The sequence below is a fragment of the Aquarana catesbeiana genome, linkage group LG03 (genome assembly GCF_042186555.1).
Source record: "Aquarana catesbeiana isolate 2022-GZ linkage group LG03, ASM4218655v1, whole genome shotgun sequence".
Taxonomy (NCBI): Eukaryota; Metazoa; Chordata; class Amphibia; order Anura; family Ranidae; genus Aquarana; species Aquarana catesbeiana.
Genome location: NC_133326.1, coordinates 212,994,925 through 213,010,526, shown reverse-complemented (window position 1 = coordinate 213,010,526; position 15,602 = coordinate 212,994,925). Strand labels below are relative to the sequence as shown.

The window sequence follows — 15,602 nt, the reverse complement described above, 5'->3', positions numbered from 1 at the left end:
ATGGGTTGCTCTGTGCAAAACCACGGCACAGAGCAAGTAAGTTTGACATGTATTGTTGTTTTTAAACTTTAAAAAAAGACTTTAATACCTCTTTAAAGCTGAAATAATCAACTTTGTGGATGCTTGCCTACTGGATAGAGTGGGAACATTTCTCTGCATGTTCATTTACCCTAAAACCTGCATGTAAACCTGTACATATCAGTAAATTCTATTATGGGATAGGGTTGCTAGGGTTAGGGGTCAACCGAATATCGGTGCATCCGAGATTCACTTTTTTTGAAGCATCGGTATCGGTCACAAACTTACCGATATTGCTTTAAGGGGTTGTAACGGGGTGATGTCTGCAGCTGCAGACATCACACCGATACCATACCGTTTAGCTTTCCTGTAATAACCAATGTGGCTCAGAAGCCACTCGGCTGTTATTACAAGCGGTGGGAGGGCACTTCCCCACCACCTTCCACCTCTCTACCCGGGGCTCCTGTTCCACCGGGAGGCCCGAGCGATCATCCGGCACCTCCGCCGGCTGGCCAAAAACCCGAACAAAGCCAGATCGGCTATGTTCGGGTCTCGGATCTAGTAACCCGGAAGCGATGTCATGACCTCACTTCAAGATCACTGGCATCTTAAAGGCGCCAGTTTTTAAAAATGGAAAGTATTAAAAAATGCAGATCTTGAAATTTTAAATACGTTCAAGTGCGGAGGAGGGGTTTGGGGTCTTATAGACTCCAGGATCCCTCCATAAAGAGGACCCAATGTTTACTTTCCTTGTGACAGCAATAAAAATAAGTGATAAAAAAAAAATACGTTTTTTTTTAAAGAACAGTGTAAAAATAAAAAGTTTAAATCTACAGAATACCGGCACCTGATATCGGCTATTGGCCTGAAAGGCAGCCAAAAAAATCTGTGTTGACCCCCCTAGTTGGGGTGCTTTCACACTTCTCTGATGTCAAATATTTAAATTTTTCACGTCAAAATTAAAGCATTTGAATATAGACGCAGAATGCCAGACTCGGCCCCGGCGCCCGCGTCATTGGATTTGATTGACAGCAGCGGAAGCCAATGGCTGTGCTGCTATCAATCTATCCAATCAAGAACCGAGAACCCCGGACAGAGGAAGAGCGCATCTCCGATGTGGGAATTACAGGGCTCAGGTGAGTAAAACGGGGGGGGGGGGTTAGTCACTGTCAGAAGTTTTTTCACCTTAATGCATAGGATGCATTAAGGTGAAAAAAACACAAGGGTTACAACCCCTTTTACAACCCCTTTAAGAAAGGCCACTATGAAATTGTAGCATTTTTATGGACCTTGTGATAGATGATAAGCATTATTATTTAAAAATATCTGTTTCTCTTTTAGCTAATCTTTTTTTATTATTATTATTTTTCCTAGTAAAATTATACAATTGTTTTTTTGGAAGAAGTGACTGTAGCTTGTGCCTGGCCGCTACTGTGGAATACGATTGTGCCTGGTGTGACAACAAATGTGCTTATAAACCTACATGCAATAATTCACCTGCTTCGGAATGTCCTGCTCCTGTCATCACAGATGTAAGATTTCAAAACATTTCCTTTTTTTATTTGTACAATGTTCTGCACCTAATAAGTAGTGATATCCCACAAGTATTGATATACCCTTTCCTTGTTTAACTCCCATGCACTAACACACCCTTGAACGGATTGATAGCTCTCTGCCTTCTTTATGTATTATAGAAATCATTCTAAACCAGGGTTCCGTAGTACCCCTGGGTTCTCCTCTACAAGTTGATAGGGGTTCCTTGAACTGAGGCTGGTTGATCTCACATTTGATGGTTCCTGTTTAGTTCTAAAACCAACACTGCTTGGCAGAGCCAGCTGCATGACACCAGTGACTTTTTAGTTGTCTGTAAAGGTGGAATTCTGACTGCCACTGTAAGGAGCATTTTTTCCAATGACTAGCAGTGTAAGGGGACATTTTCTCACTGTCTAGCAGTGTAAGGGATGTTCTTCCCACTGACCACCAATATGAGGAACATCTTTCCCACTAACTGCCAATGTAAGGGACAATCTTCCCAATGACCTCCCGTGACAAGGGGCATTACTCACCAACCTCCAGTATAAAGTAGGGTTGCACTGATACCAGTATCGGTGCCGATAGTAAGCATTTATCGGATTCTCCCGCTGACAACTGAAATGTAAACAAAAGAATGCAGCAATTATCAGTTGTTAAAGAGCGGGGCCGCCGCGTCCTTAACAACTGACTCATTCACCTGTTAGCCGGCTTCCCCAGTGACAGATAGACATGATTAAAACCAGGGGCAGCTGCTGCTAGGGCTCCCTGTAGGATCAAGCGCTCTCCTGCCGGGTCTCCACTCCATCCCTAGCCTGCAGTGCAGCACGAGCACAAGAGGAGAGAGCCGGGACAAAGAGAAGCCAGTAGCCGGATGTACGACATGAGAAAGGGAAACCGCGAGGCAGGTGCAACCGATGCCCTGCATGGTAGTCCTGCTTGCCCTGATATCACCATCCTGCACCTCCTTCCAGACTGTCGGATCTATTGCGGGAGGACAGGCAGCAGCGCTTCTTTTATTTAGCTGAGGCCACTTCCTCCCAGGTAATGGGAGAACAGGTAGCATGGCAGCATGTCACACATAGATCTTAAGTAGTAGGTAGTACAGTGGGCAATTGGTGTGAAGAATGGGTATGCAGGATGTACAGTGTGGAAAAGGTTTGTTGGTGTGGGGCGGGGGGGGGGCGTTATAGTGGGGAAAAGGGATTAAGGGTGGTACAGTAGGGAACATGTGTGCAGGAAGGGGGAAGACAGGCATTTAGGGTGGTACAGTGGGGAAAAGGAGTCCAGTGGGGACCTGGGAAATGGGTATTGCCAAAAAAGTGGGATCGGTGCATCCCTAGTATAAAGGATATTTTTTTCCACTGACCATCCATGTGAGAGGCATTTTTGCTATTGTCCCCAATGAAATGGTTTTATAAAGAAAATTATTTTAAGGGCTGTTCTAGGGTAAAAAAAGAGACTATATTAGAGATAGTGTAGTCATGTTGGCTTATGAATCAGAAAGACTTTTGTCTTTTTATAAAAAGTTTGCATAGCCATTCATCCAGCAAATCTGCATGCACATTCGTTTGGCATTTATTGGCCAAAACCAAACATTCTTTAGGTTATTTTAAGCTTTTAGGCTATATTCGTTTTTTTTTTTTTTTTATGGGCAGTTATGGCCACTAGATGAAGATGAGCATGGGAAAAAACATACATCTTTGTAACGCGATACTATGTAACAGTTCTAGAGAACACTAGAGGGAATTAGCAAATTCTAACAAATGGTTACGTTTATTTGCTGATCTCTCGTGTTCTCCAGAATTGTTAGTGTATTTCTTGTTAAAAAGAAGTATGTATTTCCTATACTCCTCAGCTTTACCTGGTGGACACAATGCAGTATTTTTCTGCTACCCTTAGAAAAAAAAAAAAAAATTGTTCATAAAAGAAAATAGGCTAAAGAACATTTGTTTTTGCCCAAAACACACAGGGCGACTGTGCGAATGGCTATGCAATTGAATTTTTTTAAATAAACCCCAAAGTAAAATGTCTTAGCTGCTAACGGAGTGGAACAGTTTATTAAAGCCAAGCCATAGACAGCTCAAATCTAAGCCGGTTCGACAGGAATCGGACGAGATTCAAACCATGTACGGGCAGATTCAAGACCTGTATGGGCAGGCTGTTCGATCAACTTGGGTACAACAAGTCAGATTTTACATGAGATTGCTAACAGCGATTTATAGCCGCTTGCAGTAATAACTGTGTACTCCAGGTTGGGGCGGGAGAACACAGTGGCCCTGGAAGAGGGCTTCCCCCATCATCACTGACTGTGTTGATGGGGGAATCAAGTGATTTTCTTTCCTGCAGCCCGTGGTTGTAGGAAAGAAAATCGATTTGTCTATCGCCGGCTTAAATGATAGTTGGGCTTGGAATTGTTTCGCTGTTAAAGAGTCCTTTGACGTTCCTTCTTTACTCCTTTTTACAAGGCACTCCTCCCTGCTTTGTCAAGTAGTGGTGTTCCTAATTAATCATCTAGCCGCATCTATGATGAGCTCCCATTGTGAAAGCCAGATTCACACCTTCACATTGCTGTAACAAATGTAACTTTCATTACTGCATTGTGGTCCCATTCATTTTGAATATTATCCCGATGCATTAATAAAACACACTTGTTTTGCAGTGAGTTAGAAAAAAGGGTCATGTGCGATTTTAAGCATGTTAAAGTGCATTGGCAGCCCATTTATTTTGGATCATCTGCCTTAACACAACACATTGGCACACAACATAATACATATTAATGTACTGCAAAGATGCAAAGGATCCCTTAGTTTTTTTATAGCCAAACATTTTGTTCTGGATAAAGTGGTAAGGAGGTAAAGCCCCTGTTTTTCAATTCTGTCTCTGTTCCAGTTGGAGAGATTTTCACACTCTATTTGCTGTGGTTGCTCCTGCAGTGGCGGCTGGTGAAGTTTTAGGATGGGGGGGCGCCAGACCTCGCCCTTCCTTTTTGACCCAGGAATGCAGCCCCACATTGCCAGGAATGTAGCACCCCCATTGCCAGGGATGCAGACTCACCATTGCCATCAGTGCAGCCTGATTGATGCCCACCTGCAGCCCCGGAGGGGACAGGGAGAGGGAGGGACGAGCCCCAACAGATTACATACAGGAGAATCAGTTTTTTTGGCGGCCTCTTTAATACAGTCCTGCCTCCTATGATGGACAGAACAGTCGCCCAATGGCAGCACAGGAGATGGGACTTCCTATTACAGAGGCTGCCGTGCAAACAGGAAATTCACCTGTATGTATAGCACTCATCCCACCTCCTCCCTGTCCCCTCCAAGTCAGCCAGCATGTATATCTTTTGTGGCCCCCGACGCTCGGGGATTCATTGGGGGCCACAAAAGATATACATGTCCAAATTGCTAGGCCGGCCGTTCAAAACCGGAACGTGGGCCGGACTTTGGTCATGCCTGGCATAGACGTTACGCTATCCATAGTGCACTGAGCCCGTACACAGTGCACCCCACTGTGGGGGGGGGGCGCCCGTGCACCCCATGTGAACGGGCCGCCACGGTGCTCCTGGAACTAAAAGTAAAGTAAACCCCAAAATTTTGAATTGTCTTGAGAAAAGAAATACAGGGGAAATCTAACGGGGACATTTTTTTCTGGTGAAAAAAGTCCAAAAGGGCATTTCCCTCACTTTTGAGAGTTTTCTCTCACTTTCACTTGGGAGAAGCTCCCCAAATGTTATGGTAATCAACATTTTGGGGGACAGCTAAAAAATATTTGCATAATTGACCTCTTTTTATTAGAATTCAATATGCACCCCGTCTTTATGTGATTGTCAAACTTGTATTGCTTATATGACCATTTTAAGTAGTTGACCGAAGCTTTGTATGTTGACTTAGGGCAAGGTAAAGTGTATCTAAAGCCTATATCTTTGTGGTGAGGGATTAGAAGCCCTGTCTGCATACCAGTACTGAAAGTGAAGGAAAACACAATTTTGAGTTGTCACTGGAAAAGGAAATCTTCCAATTAGGGACACTTGTTGCAATGAGAACTGTCTAAAAGGAGAATTACCTTCCTTTGGAGAGATTTCCTCTTTCTGTTGTCCTGTACAGAAAATAATAAATTCCCCGATGGGGGCCACAGCAAAACATGATTCCCTACTGCAAAACGAAAAATAAACATTTGAGTTTTACATGCACTTTAGGGGAATATAGTTGCTTGTTAATGCTAGTCCTTTTACCTGGGGCCATTCTACACCAAACAACATAAACAAAACAAAGTTATTTGTTTTTCTTTTTGAGCTGTTTTTATTGTTTGTTTTTTCTTGAAACTTTGCTGTGCTTTCCTTGATCAATATGGCTTCTTGGCAATAAGTTAAAAGAAAATGTTGAAGGAATGCAGTCTCCTCGCCTGTTACTGTACTCATCAGCAAGGAGGGCTAGTACAATATATAAATGATTATCTTCATCTGCAGTGGTTAGAAGTCTTCAGTATGTTGCATACAACCACACTCGGCATGCTGTTTGATGATTGATGCTTGATGCTTGTCAATTGCCTTGTGAATCAGTGAAATGTCCTTAGTTCAGGGCTTGACAAATTTTCTTGGAATCTAGGAGCCAGCTAAAAAAGTTAGGAGCCAGGTTTTTTTTTAAATGACCGACAAAGCTTTATTTTCCATATTAAAAAAAACTAATCTTAAATTTACACAGAAAGACCGCCCCGCTAGCGGCCGAATAGCGCCACTAAAACGACGGTAAAGCGGAGCTAAAAATAGCGCCGCTTTACCGCCGACGCCCCCCGCGGCTCGGTGTGAAAGCGCTCTAAGGGTCCGATCAGGTCCGCCTGAAAAACGGACAGGCGAACCTGATCAGACAGCCTGTGGGAAAGGGGCCAAGCAGGGAGATAACAAATAAATTAATTTTAATTAAGAAAAAAAAAAAAAAAAAAAACAGTTTTTACTTTAAAATTTAAATAAATAAAAATAAAAGCTATTAAGAAAAAAAAAAAAGGGCTATCCCCACACTCACTTTCTTCTCTACTTTGGGAAGGAGATGGGCGGGTAGTGAAAACAGGCAGGTATCCATTATCCATTAGCATTGCATTAGCATTGCTGGTTGTAATACCAACGGCCACCACAAGATGGCGCCAGATTCCAGAAGGACCGAAGAAGGCCGCAAAGCCGCGGCCTCAATTACCGGCGGCCCGACGCGATCGCACGGGGGGGGGGGGGGGTCGGAGTCCGCACGGAGATAGGATATCCCCAGCTGTGCCGCCCCAGGCGCCAGGTCGCTAATTCTAGTCGCAAATGCGACCTGGCGCCCGGGGTTTGTCGAGCCCTGCCTTAGTTACATAGTTACATAGTAGGTGAGGTTGAAAAAAGACACAAGTCCATCAAGTCCAACCTATGTGTGTGATTATGTGTCAGTATTACATTACATATCCCTGTATATTGCGGTCATTCAGGTGATTATCTAATAGTTTCTTGAAGCTATCAATGCTCCCCGCTGAGACCACCGCCTGTGGAAGGGAATTCCACATCCTTGCCGCTCTTACAGTAAAGAACCCTCTACGTAGTTTAAGGTTAAACCTCTTTTCCTCTAATTGCAATGAGTGGCCACGAGTCTTATTAATCTCTCTTCTGCGAAAAAGTTTTATCCCTATTGTGGGGTCACCAGTACAGTATTTGTAAATTGAAATCATATCCCCTCTCAAGCGTCTCTTCTCCAGAGAGAATAAGTTCAGTGCTCGCAACCTTTCCTCATAACTAAGATCCTCCAGACCCTTTATTAGCTTTGTTGCCCTTCTTTGTACTCGCTCCATTTCCAGTACGTCCCTCCTGAGGACTGGTGCCCAGAACTGGACAGCATACTCCAGGTGCGGGCGGACCAGAGTCTTGTAGAGCGGGAGAATTATCGTTTTATCTCTGCAGTTGATCCCCCTTTTAATGCATGCCAATATTCTGTTTGCTTTATTAGCAGCAGCTTGGCATTGCATGCCGTTACTGAGCCTATCATCCACTAGGACCCCCAAGTCCTTTTCCATCCTAGATTCCCCCAGAGGTTCTCCCCCCAGTGTATAGATTGCATTCATATTTTTGACACCCAAATGCATTATTTTACATTTTTCTACATTGAACCTCATTTGCCATGTAGTCGCCCACCCCATTAATTTGTTCAGGTCTTTTTGCAAGATTTCCACATCCTGCGGAGAAGTTATTGCCCTGCTTAGCTTAGTATCGTCTGCAAATACAGAGATGGAACTGTTTATCCCATCCTCCAGGTCATTTATGAACAAATTAAATAGGATTGGTCCCAGCACAGAACCCTGGGGGACCCCACTACCCACCCCTGACCATTCTGAGTACTCCCCATTTATCACCACCCTCTGAACACGCCCTTGTAGCCAGTTTTCAATCCATGTACTCACCCTATGGTCCATGCCAACGCACCTTATTTTGTACAGTAAACGTTTATGGGGAACTGTGTCAAATGCTTTTGCAAAATCCAGATACACCACGTCTACGGGCCTTCCTTTATCTAGATGGCAACTCACCTCCTCATAGAAGGTTAATAGATTGGTTTGGCAAGAACGATTCTTCATGAATCCATGCTGATTACTGCTAATGATATCATTCTTATTACTAAAATCTTGTATATAGTCCCTTATCATCATTAGATTCTCTTAAAAGATTTTTTTACTTAATGCTGGTATGATAAATGCCAGTCATTGTGAATTTGACCTTGCCCTACAACATATGTAAGTAAATATAGCTTTTCTCAGATCAAGTACCATGACATTTATGTATGGATTGAATTGGTGGACCGAGGTTAAATGTTTACACTTAATATCAGAGTAGAATTTTTTTTTTTTCTCCTTTCTACACTTGTTCCCCACAAGCCATAGATTTTGTTCTTTAGGCCTCATGCACACTGGATGTTTTTACAGCTGCTGTTTTCAGATGTTTTTTCTGCAGTCAGTAAACTCCCCTGCATGCTATCCTATGTGTCCATGCACACTTTTATGCCCTGTACACACGGTCGGACATTGATCGCACATTCCGACAACAAAATCCATGGATTTTTTTCCAGCGGATGTTGGCTCAAACTTGTCTTGCATACACACGGTCACACAAAGTTGTCAGAAAATCCAATCGTTCTGAACGCGGTGATGTAAAACACGTACTTTGGGACTATAAACGGAGCAGTAGCCAATAGCTTTCGTCTCTTAATTTATTCTGAGCATGCGTGGCACTTTGTCCGTCGGATTAGTGTACACACGATCGGAATTTCCGACAACGAATTTTGTTGTCGGAAAATTTTATAGCAAGCTCTCAAACTTTGTGTGCCGGAAATTCCGATGGAAAATGTGTGATGGAGCCCACACACGGTCGGAATTTCTGACAACAAGGTCCTATCTCATATTTTCTGTCAGAAAATCCGACCGTGTGTACGGGGCAATAGGTTGTTATGAGCATTTTTTGGCTTGGAAAAAAAACCCCAGAAATATTGGTTTCTAAGAGGAGTTTTTCAGCTGTAAAAATGCTGATAAACTGATAAAAGCTTAAATGCCAAAAAACGCTGAAAAACACGACTATTTTGTCTTTATCAGCGTTTTTGAGCCATAATCTTTTGTGGGAGTTAAGTTTTGCTAAAAAAGCTAAAAAAAAAAAAAAAAGCTACTGCATAAACACTGAAAAACTAATTCTACAGCGTTCTACAGTTAAAGCTACTGGCGTTTTTATAAATTCCAATGTGCATGAGGCTTTAGTACCAGCATAAATAAATATTTTGTTGTGACATCGTGTTTTTGATATTTTAAATAGGCTTTTTTTTTTTTTTTTTTTTTAAATACCCATTTTCATTGTTTTCCTCCCATTCCAATAGAGTCTTCGGTTCAGGGCCATGTGATGCTCTATATTGTTAAGTGGCCCACTTTGCATTTCTAATCAAAGTCTTGAAGGCAATAGCTATAGTCATAGATTTTGTTTTCATAGCAATCATTTAGAAGTTCCTGAACTACATATACATTTTCTTTTATTATTCAAATTATATTTCCCAATAGTTATTGCTACATGCACAGTTCACGGTATAGGTAGACCATGTTGGGCCCTATAGCAGTTGCAGTTATGTTTTTGCTTCTAGGCCAGGCATACTCTGGATCCGAGAGAAAGTTGGAACCATAGCCTAGACATTCAAAAAACCCAATTCCTGCCCAGGGGTGCAGTGTTAGTCTGTGTTACCTCATTTTAACTTTCTCTCAGCCATCCAGACTTTAATCTTGTAAAAAAATGACTCTTATGGTTCTGCCGGGTGAATATAACATTAGGATAGCAGTTAACTTCCAAGCAAACATGTTGCTGAGAAAAAATACATATCTCGGGAGAAAAGGCTAAGCTTGCCTTGCGCTTGAGGCAGCATGTAGAAAATAGACAGAATTTAGTTGGCTTAAGCTGTCTTTGGAAGAGCTTTAAACCATGCCTGAATTTTGAGAAACTATCATTCTCACATGACGTATCCCAAACGGTGATCAATATGAATGTTGACTGATAAATGTACACAGAATGTGAGTCAGTTTTATTAAATGCAGAATTTTGCTATGTACAGTATGTCTGGGAAGGAGCTGTTGGTTCTGTTTCTCGGTATATGTGTGATTTTGAAACCAGAACTTAGAATTTGATGTGGCTGTCTGCTAGTGATGACATTACATTAATTTAGCCTGTGTTTTTTTGTTTGTTTCTCTAATTGTTTTTTCATTTTTAGTTTCAGCCAAAAGCTGCACCTGTGGATGGAGGCATATTGCTGACTATAATGGGCTCTAATTTGGGTGTAAAATCGGAAGATATAGAAGAAATTTTGGTAGCAGGTGTGGCTTGCACTTTCAGGCCTAACATGTACGCCGTTTCTACCAGGTACATTTTTTCAACAAATGATTTATATTCTTTCTTTAGATGGCAATGAATTCACATGTTTATAATATCAATGTTGCACATTTAAAAATCACAAGACATTTCTGGATATGGTACTCTTACTGAGGCCCCTATTTTAATTACTGAGCGGGTTGATACCCATCACACTCATGAGAAATGTTTTAGGATGCCTGATCACTCTACAACACTGTGCTGTGAAATAGATCGTATAATTTGGGAAATGCCATAGGTGTGAGTTAGAGCCACATCAGAGACCTGAATTCCATTCTTGCCATCCATTTTGTTGCTTAATAAAAACAACCTTTGCTTTGTGCCTCTTACACTGGTGAAGTGCAGCTTGCCAAGTTGCTGCCTATGAAGATGTATTTTGTAGGTAAATAAATGGACTTCATGAAACGGAAACCACATACACTGTTAGAAGTTCATTCAAGAAATATTTCTCATCCTGCTCCTTCACATTTTCCTGTCACTGTGGTTGAAAATGAACATCGATTTGACCCCACTAATGATTAGAAAATCGAATAAACTTTCTAAGAATGTTCTTTACATTTAAAATTCTTTCCATTTATGGACAGCTTTAAGCTGAGTATACACTGTCCAAAAATCGTCCGGTAAGACCAGTCAACTTTCAGTCAGTGTGTGCAGCATTCTACCGGAGAAGCCGATTGCTGACACTGTCCAAAAATCGTCCGGTAAGACCAGTCAACTTTCAGTCAGTGTGTACAGCATTCTACCGGAGAAGCCGACCCTAGAATCTGTGCACTTCATTTTTGTGCTGTTTGGCCATGGCTTGGTCTATCGCGGCCCCTGTGTCACCTTTGGATGGTCCGATGCCTAATGCTGCCTCTTGCCAATGTCAGCGAGAGTTAGGTGGTGATCTAAGAGAGTTGCCCTTCCGGATTGCAGCAGACAATACTATTTTGGCACTAAATTCTTTTATGATGCTTCCATGGTTTCCCTGATGAAGCAACAGTGGGCTGAAATATTTGTGCATCAATGGGAACAAAATCTTTTTATTAATGTAATGTTTGTTTGGTGTTTTATGACAACTGCATTTTATGGTTGCAACCAATTGTGATGGTCATATAGACCTACAAGCTCTAACACAATAATGTAATAAAGGTCTTGTTTTAAACTTTATTGTGCTACTTCGCTCTTCAGTTGTACAGCCCCAGGTATCTACAAAAGTGGTGTGTTTGTTTCCCCCCCATTTTCTCTTTCTGGGTCAATGTGTACAGTCTGTCAGACAGAATCTGGTCTAATGACCAACTTTTGTTGAAGGAACATGCTGGAAAACCAGCATCCAAAACATCTCTCACAGCTAATAGCACAGGCGGGGGAGATCACCACACAAACATCGCTTGTGTTGGTACATCATTCTGTCAGTTTTTTTTTTTTTTCCATTTAAGCCACTGGCTTGAATAGAAAAAAAAAAAACTTGCAGTGTGTACTGGCCTCTAGGTTGTGTGGCTGTCCATTTTCCTACCTAAGCTCAGTGCTGATAACAAAGAACTGCCATATGATAAAGTTAGTGTTGGGCTTGTGAGGATTTTATTAGATGATCGTTTTACTGAAAAAGTACACAGAGCTATCTCATCCCTCATCTGAGCATGCAGACAGGTCAGTTTTGAAAAGACACTTTTGGTCCGTGTGTTGAGCGTGGCATGTGGTTCTTAATGCGTGGTTAAAATTGAATGCAACAAATAATGATTTTTGCATGCATTTTCATCCCTGGTCACCTAGGAAAAAATTGACATGTGGCTCAAAAAAAACAAAAAAAAAAAACACTTAATTTAAAGAGGATTATTTGTTTTATGTGCTTTTTCCGTGCTGGGATGGTGCAGTTTTAGCGCAGCAAAAGCCCACTGCTTTGAACAGGGCCCAAATGCTTAATAGTAGGCCTAACATTTTTGCTTGGACAGGGAGAGAGAATACAAGTAAATAACAGCATACTTACCCCTACCCACAGAAAGTAAGGTTGTACAACTAAAACCGCTTCAGGGTAGTGTATCAAAATTATTACAAATGTCTGTTCCTTACTGATTCTGTTTAACATATGTACGCGCCATTGTCCTTATATTCATGCACATTAGTAGTTCAGTCAGATGAGAAAATATCAGGATAAAACTGTGATATGTAATCATAGTTTGGAATGTAAGTGTTTTAAGCTGTGCCTCCTTTAAGTACAGAAGCATTCTTACTGAAGGAGGAGGGAAAAAGGGAGGCGCACCTAAGTGTAGTATTAAAACATATTTTAAAACCTCAAATTTAAGCTTGATCAAAACACTCATATGAATCACCTATGGATTCTATGAGAACTGCGGGATCTTGAGCTGCTTAATAACATTGTTTTCTCATATACAAACAGTAGGAAAGAAGGCTCGATAGTGTGATATAGTTTTTAAATAACAAATTTACTATACAAAAAAAGCCCCAATGCAGGGTACTCACATGGGTCTGGTGCGTCAATGCACCGCGTTGTTCAAAGCCTAAAATCCTGGGAACGTGTTAAGGTCGTAGGTTCCTCCACTGTGAGACAGACCAGCTGTCTCCTACACTGCCCTGTCCCCTCCCTAATGCGTGTCGATACAGGGATATGGCGCATCTTCCTGAGAGAGCCCAGGATTCCGCAGTTATCATAGAATCCAGAGGTGATTCATATGCGTGTTTTGACCAAGCTTAAATGTGAGGTCACACACTCAGAGATGAGCAGCTATTACCTAAGGGGGGAGCACCAGAGTATGGACACCTCAACACATTTTGATCACTTCAATCAATGGATTTACTTATTTATGTTTGATAAGGACTTTATGATATTTATGTTGCACTGATCCATGTGATATATGGTCAGTGCATCACAGTTTGTTGCACTATAGCACTTTATTTTCACTTTTTGTCCCTTTTATCACTGCTGTAATAGCAGTATACTATGTATACTGCTAGTTTGTACTACAAACTAAATAAAATTCCACTGATTTGGGTTAGTTTCACTAAGAAAATGTAGCAGTACAGATTTTGACTTGAATTTATGAAGAAGGGGTATTTATTTGCAAAATTTTCTTTTCAAAATTTTCGGTCTTTTTTTCATTTAGCAAAAAAATAAAAACAATAAAATCAATTTAGGCCAGTATGTATTTTGCTACATATTTTTGGTAAAAAGAAGCCAATAAGCTTATATTGATTGGTTTGCGCAAAAGTTATAGCATCTACAAACTATGTAGTGTAGAGTATCTCACAAAAGTGAGTACAGCCCTCACATTTTTGTAAATATTTTATTATATCTTTTTCATGTGACAACACTGAAAAAATTACACTTTGCTACAAAGTAAAGTAGTGAGCGTACAGCTTATATAACAGTGTAAATTTGCTGTCCGCTCAAAATAACTCAACACACAGCCATTAATGTCTATACCGCTGGCAACAAAAGTGAGTATACCCCTAAGTGAAAATGTCCAAATTGGGCCCAAAGTGTCAATATTTTATGTGGCCACCATTATTTTCCAGCACTGCCTTAACCCTCTTGGGCATGGAGTTCACCAGAGCTTCACAGGTTGCCACTGGAGTTGTCTTCCACTCCTCCATGATGACATCACGGAGCTGGTGGATGTTAGAGACCTTGTGATCTTCCACCTTCCAGTTGAGGATGTCCCACAGATGCTCAAAAGGGTTTAGGTCTGGAACATGCTTGGCCAGTCCATCACCTTTACCCTCAGCTTCTTTAGCAAGGCAGTGGTCATCTTGGAGGTGTGTTTGGGGTCGTTATCATGTTGGAATACTGCCCTGCTGCCCAGTCTCCGAAGGGAGGGGATCATGCTCTGCTTTAGTAGATCACAGTACATGTTGGCATTCATGGTTCCCTCAATGAACTGTAGCTCCCCAGTGCCGGCAGTACTCCTGCAGCCCCAGACCATGACACTCCAACCACCATGCTTGACTGTAGGCAAGACACACTTGTCTTTGTACTCCTCACCTGGTTGCCGCCACACACGCTTGATACCATCTGACCAAATAAGTTTATCTTGGTCTCATCAGACCACAGAACATCATTCCAGTAATCCATGTCCTTAGTCTGCTTGTCTTCAGCAAACTGTTTACAGGCTTTCTTCTGCATCATCTTTAGAAGACGCTTCCTTCTGGGACGACAGCCATGCAAACCAATCTGATGCAGAGTGCGGCATATGATCTGAGCACTGAAGGACTGACCCCCAAACCATCCAGTGACCAGTATGAGAGAGTGAGAGCGATGACACCAAATTTAACACACCCACTCCCCATTCACGCCTAAGACCTTGTAACACTAATGAGTCACATGACACTGGGGAGGGAAAATGGCTGATTGGGCCCAATTTGGACATTTTCACTTAGGGGTGTACTCACTTTTGTTGCCAGCGGTTTAGACATTAATGGCTGCGTGTTGAGATATTTTGAGGGGACAGAAAATTTATACGGTTATACACGCTGTACACTCACTACTTTACATTGTAGCAAAGTGTCATTTCTTCAGTGATGTCACATGAAAATATATATTAAAATATTTACAAAAATGTGAGGGCTATACTCACTTTTGTAAGATACTGTATTAATGGATTTTTTTTGTTTTTACTAGTAATGGTGGCAATCAGCAATTTTTTTTATCAGGATTGCGACGGACAAATCGGACACTAAGTGACAATTTTGGGGACCAGTGACACCAATACAGTGATCAGTGCTAAAAACAAAAATGCAATGTCACTGTACTAATGACACTGGCAAGGAAGGGGTTAACATTAGGGGTAATCAAAGGGTTAAATGTGCTCCTAGGGAGTGCTTTATAACTATGTGGAGGAAACGTTGACTGGGGACAGACCGAGATCTGTGTTCCTGCAGGAACACAAGAGCTCCATTTTCTCCTCTCACTGAACAGGGGTCTGCCTTGCCTCAGCACAATTGCGAGGCACCAGCGAACATTGGGTGCATCGGACCCGCTGATTGGCTCCTGCTGTGTCCAATCGGAGCAGGTTGCTGGTGGCGCGCACCCCAGACCCAGTGCATGAAATCACGTACAGGTACTTGATTTGGCACAGGAGGACCACCCTGCCGCAGTATATCTGCGTGCGGCGGTCCAGAAGTGGTCAGTGTAGCTAAAATGTTATAGCAG

General features: G+C 41.9%; 1 protein-coding gene across 3 annotated transcripts in view; it reads left to right on the top strand.

The window, feature by feature from the left end:
* Positions 1-15,602, top strand: part of PLXNB2 (plexin B2) — a 323,100-nt gene that overhangs the window by 226,675 nt on the left and 80,823 nt on the right. For all 3 annotated transcript variants that reach the window (XM_073619756.1, XM_073619757.1, XM_073619758.1), the window contains 2 exons: positions 1,393-1,550; positions 10,299-10,447. In XM_073619756.1, the coding sequence (XP_073475857.1) occupies positions 1,393-1,550; positions 10,299-10,447 (307 nt within the window). The remainder of the gene's footprint in view (positions 1-1,392; positions 1,551-10,298; positions 10,448-15,602) is intronic.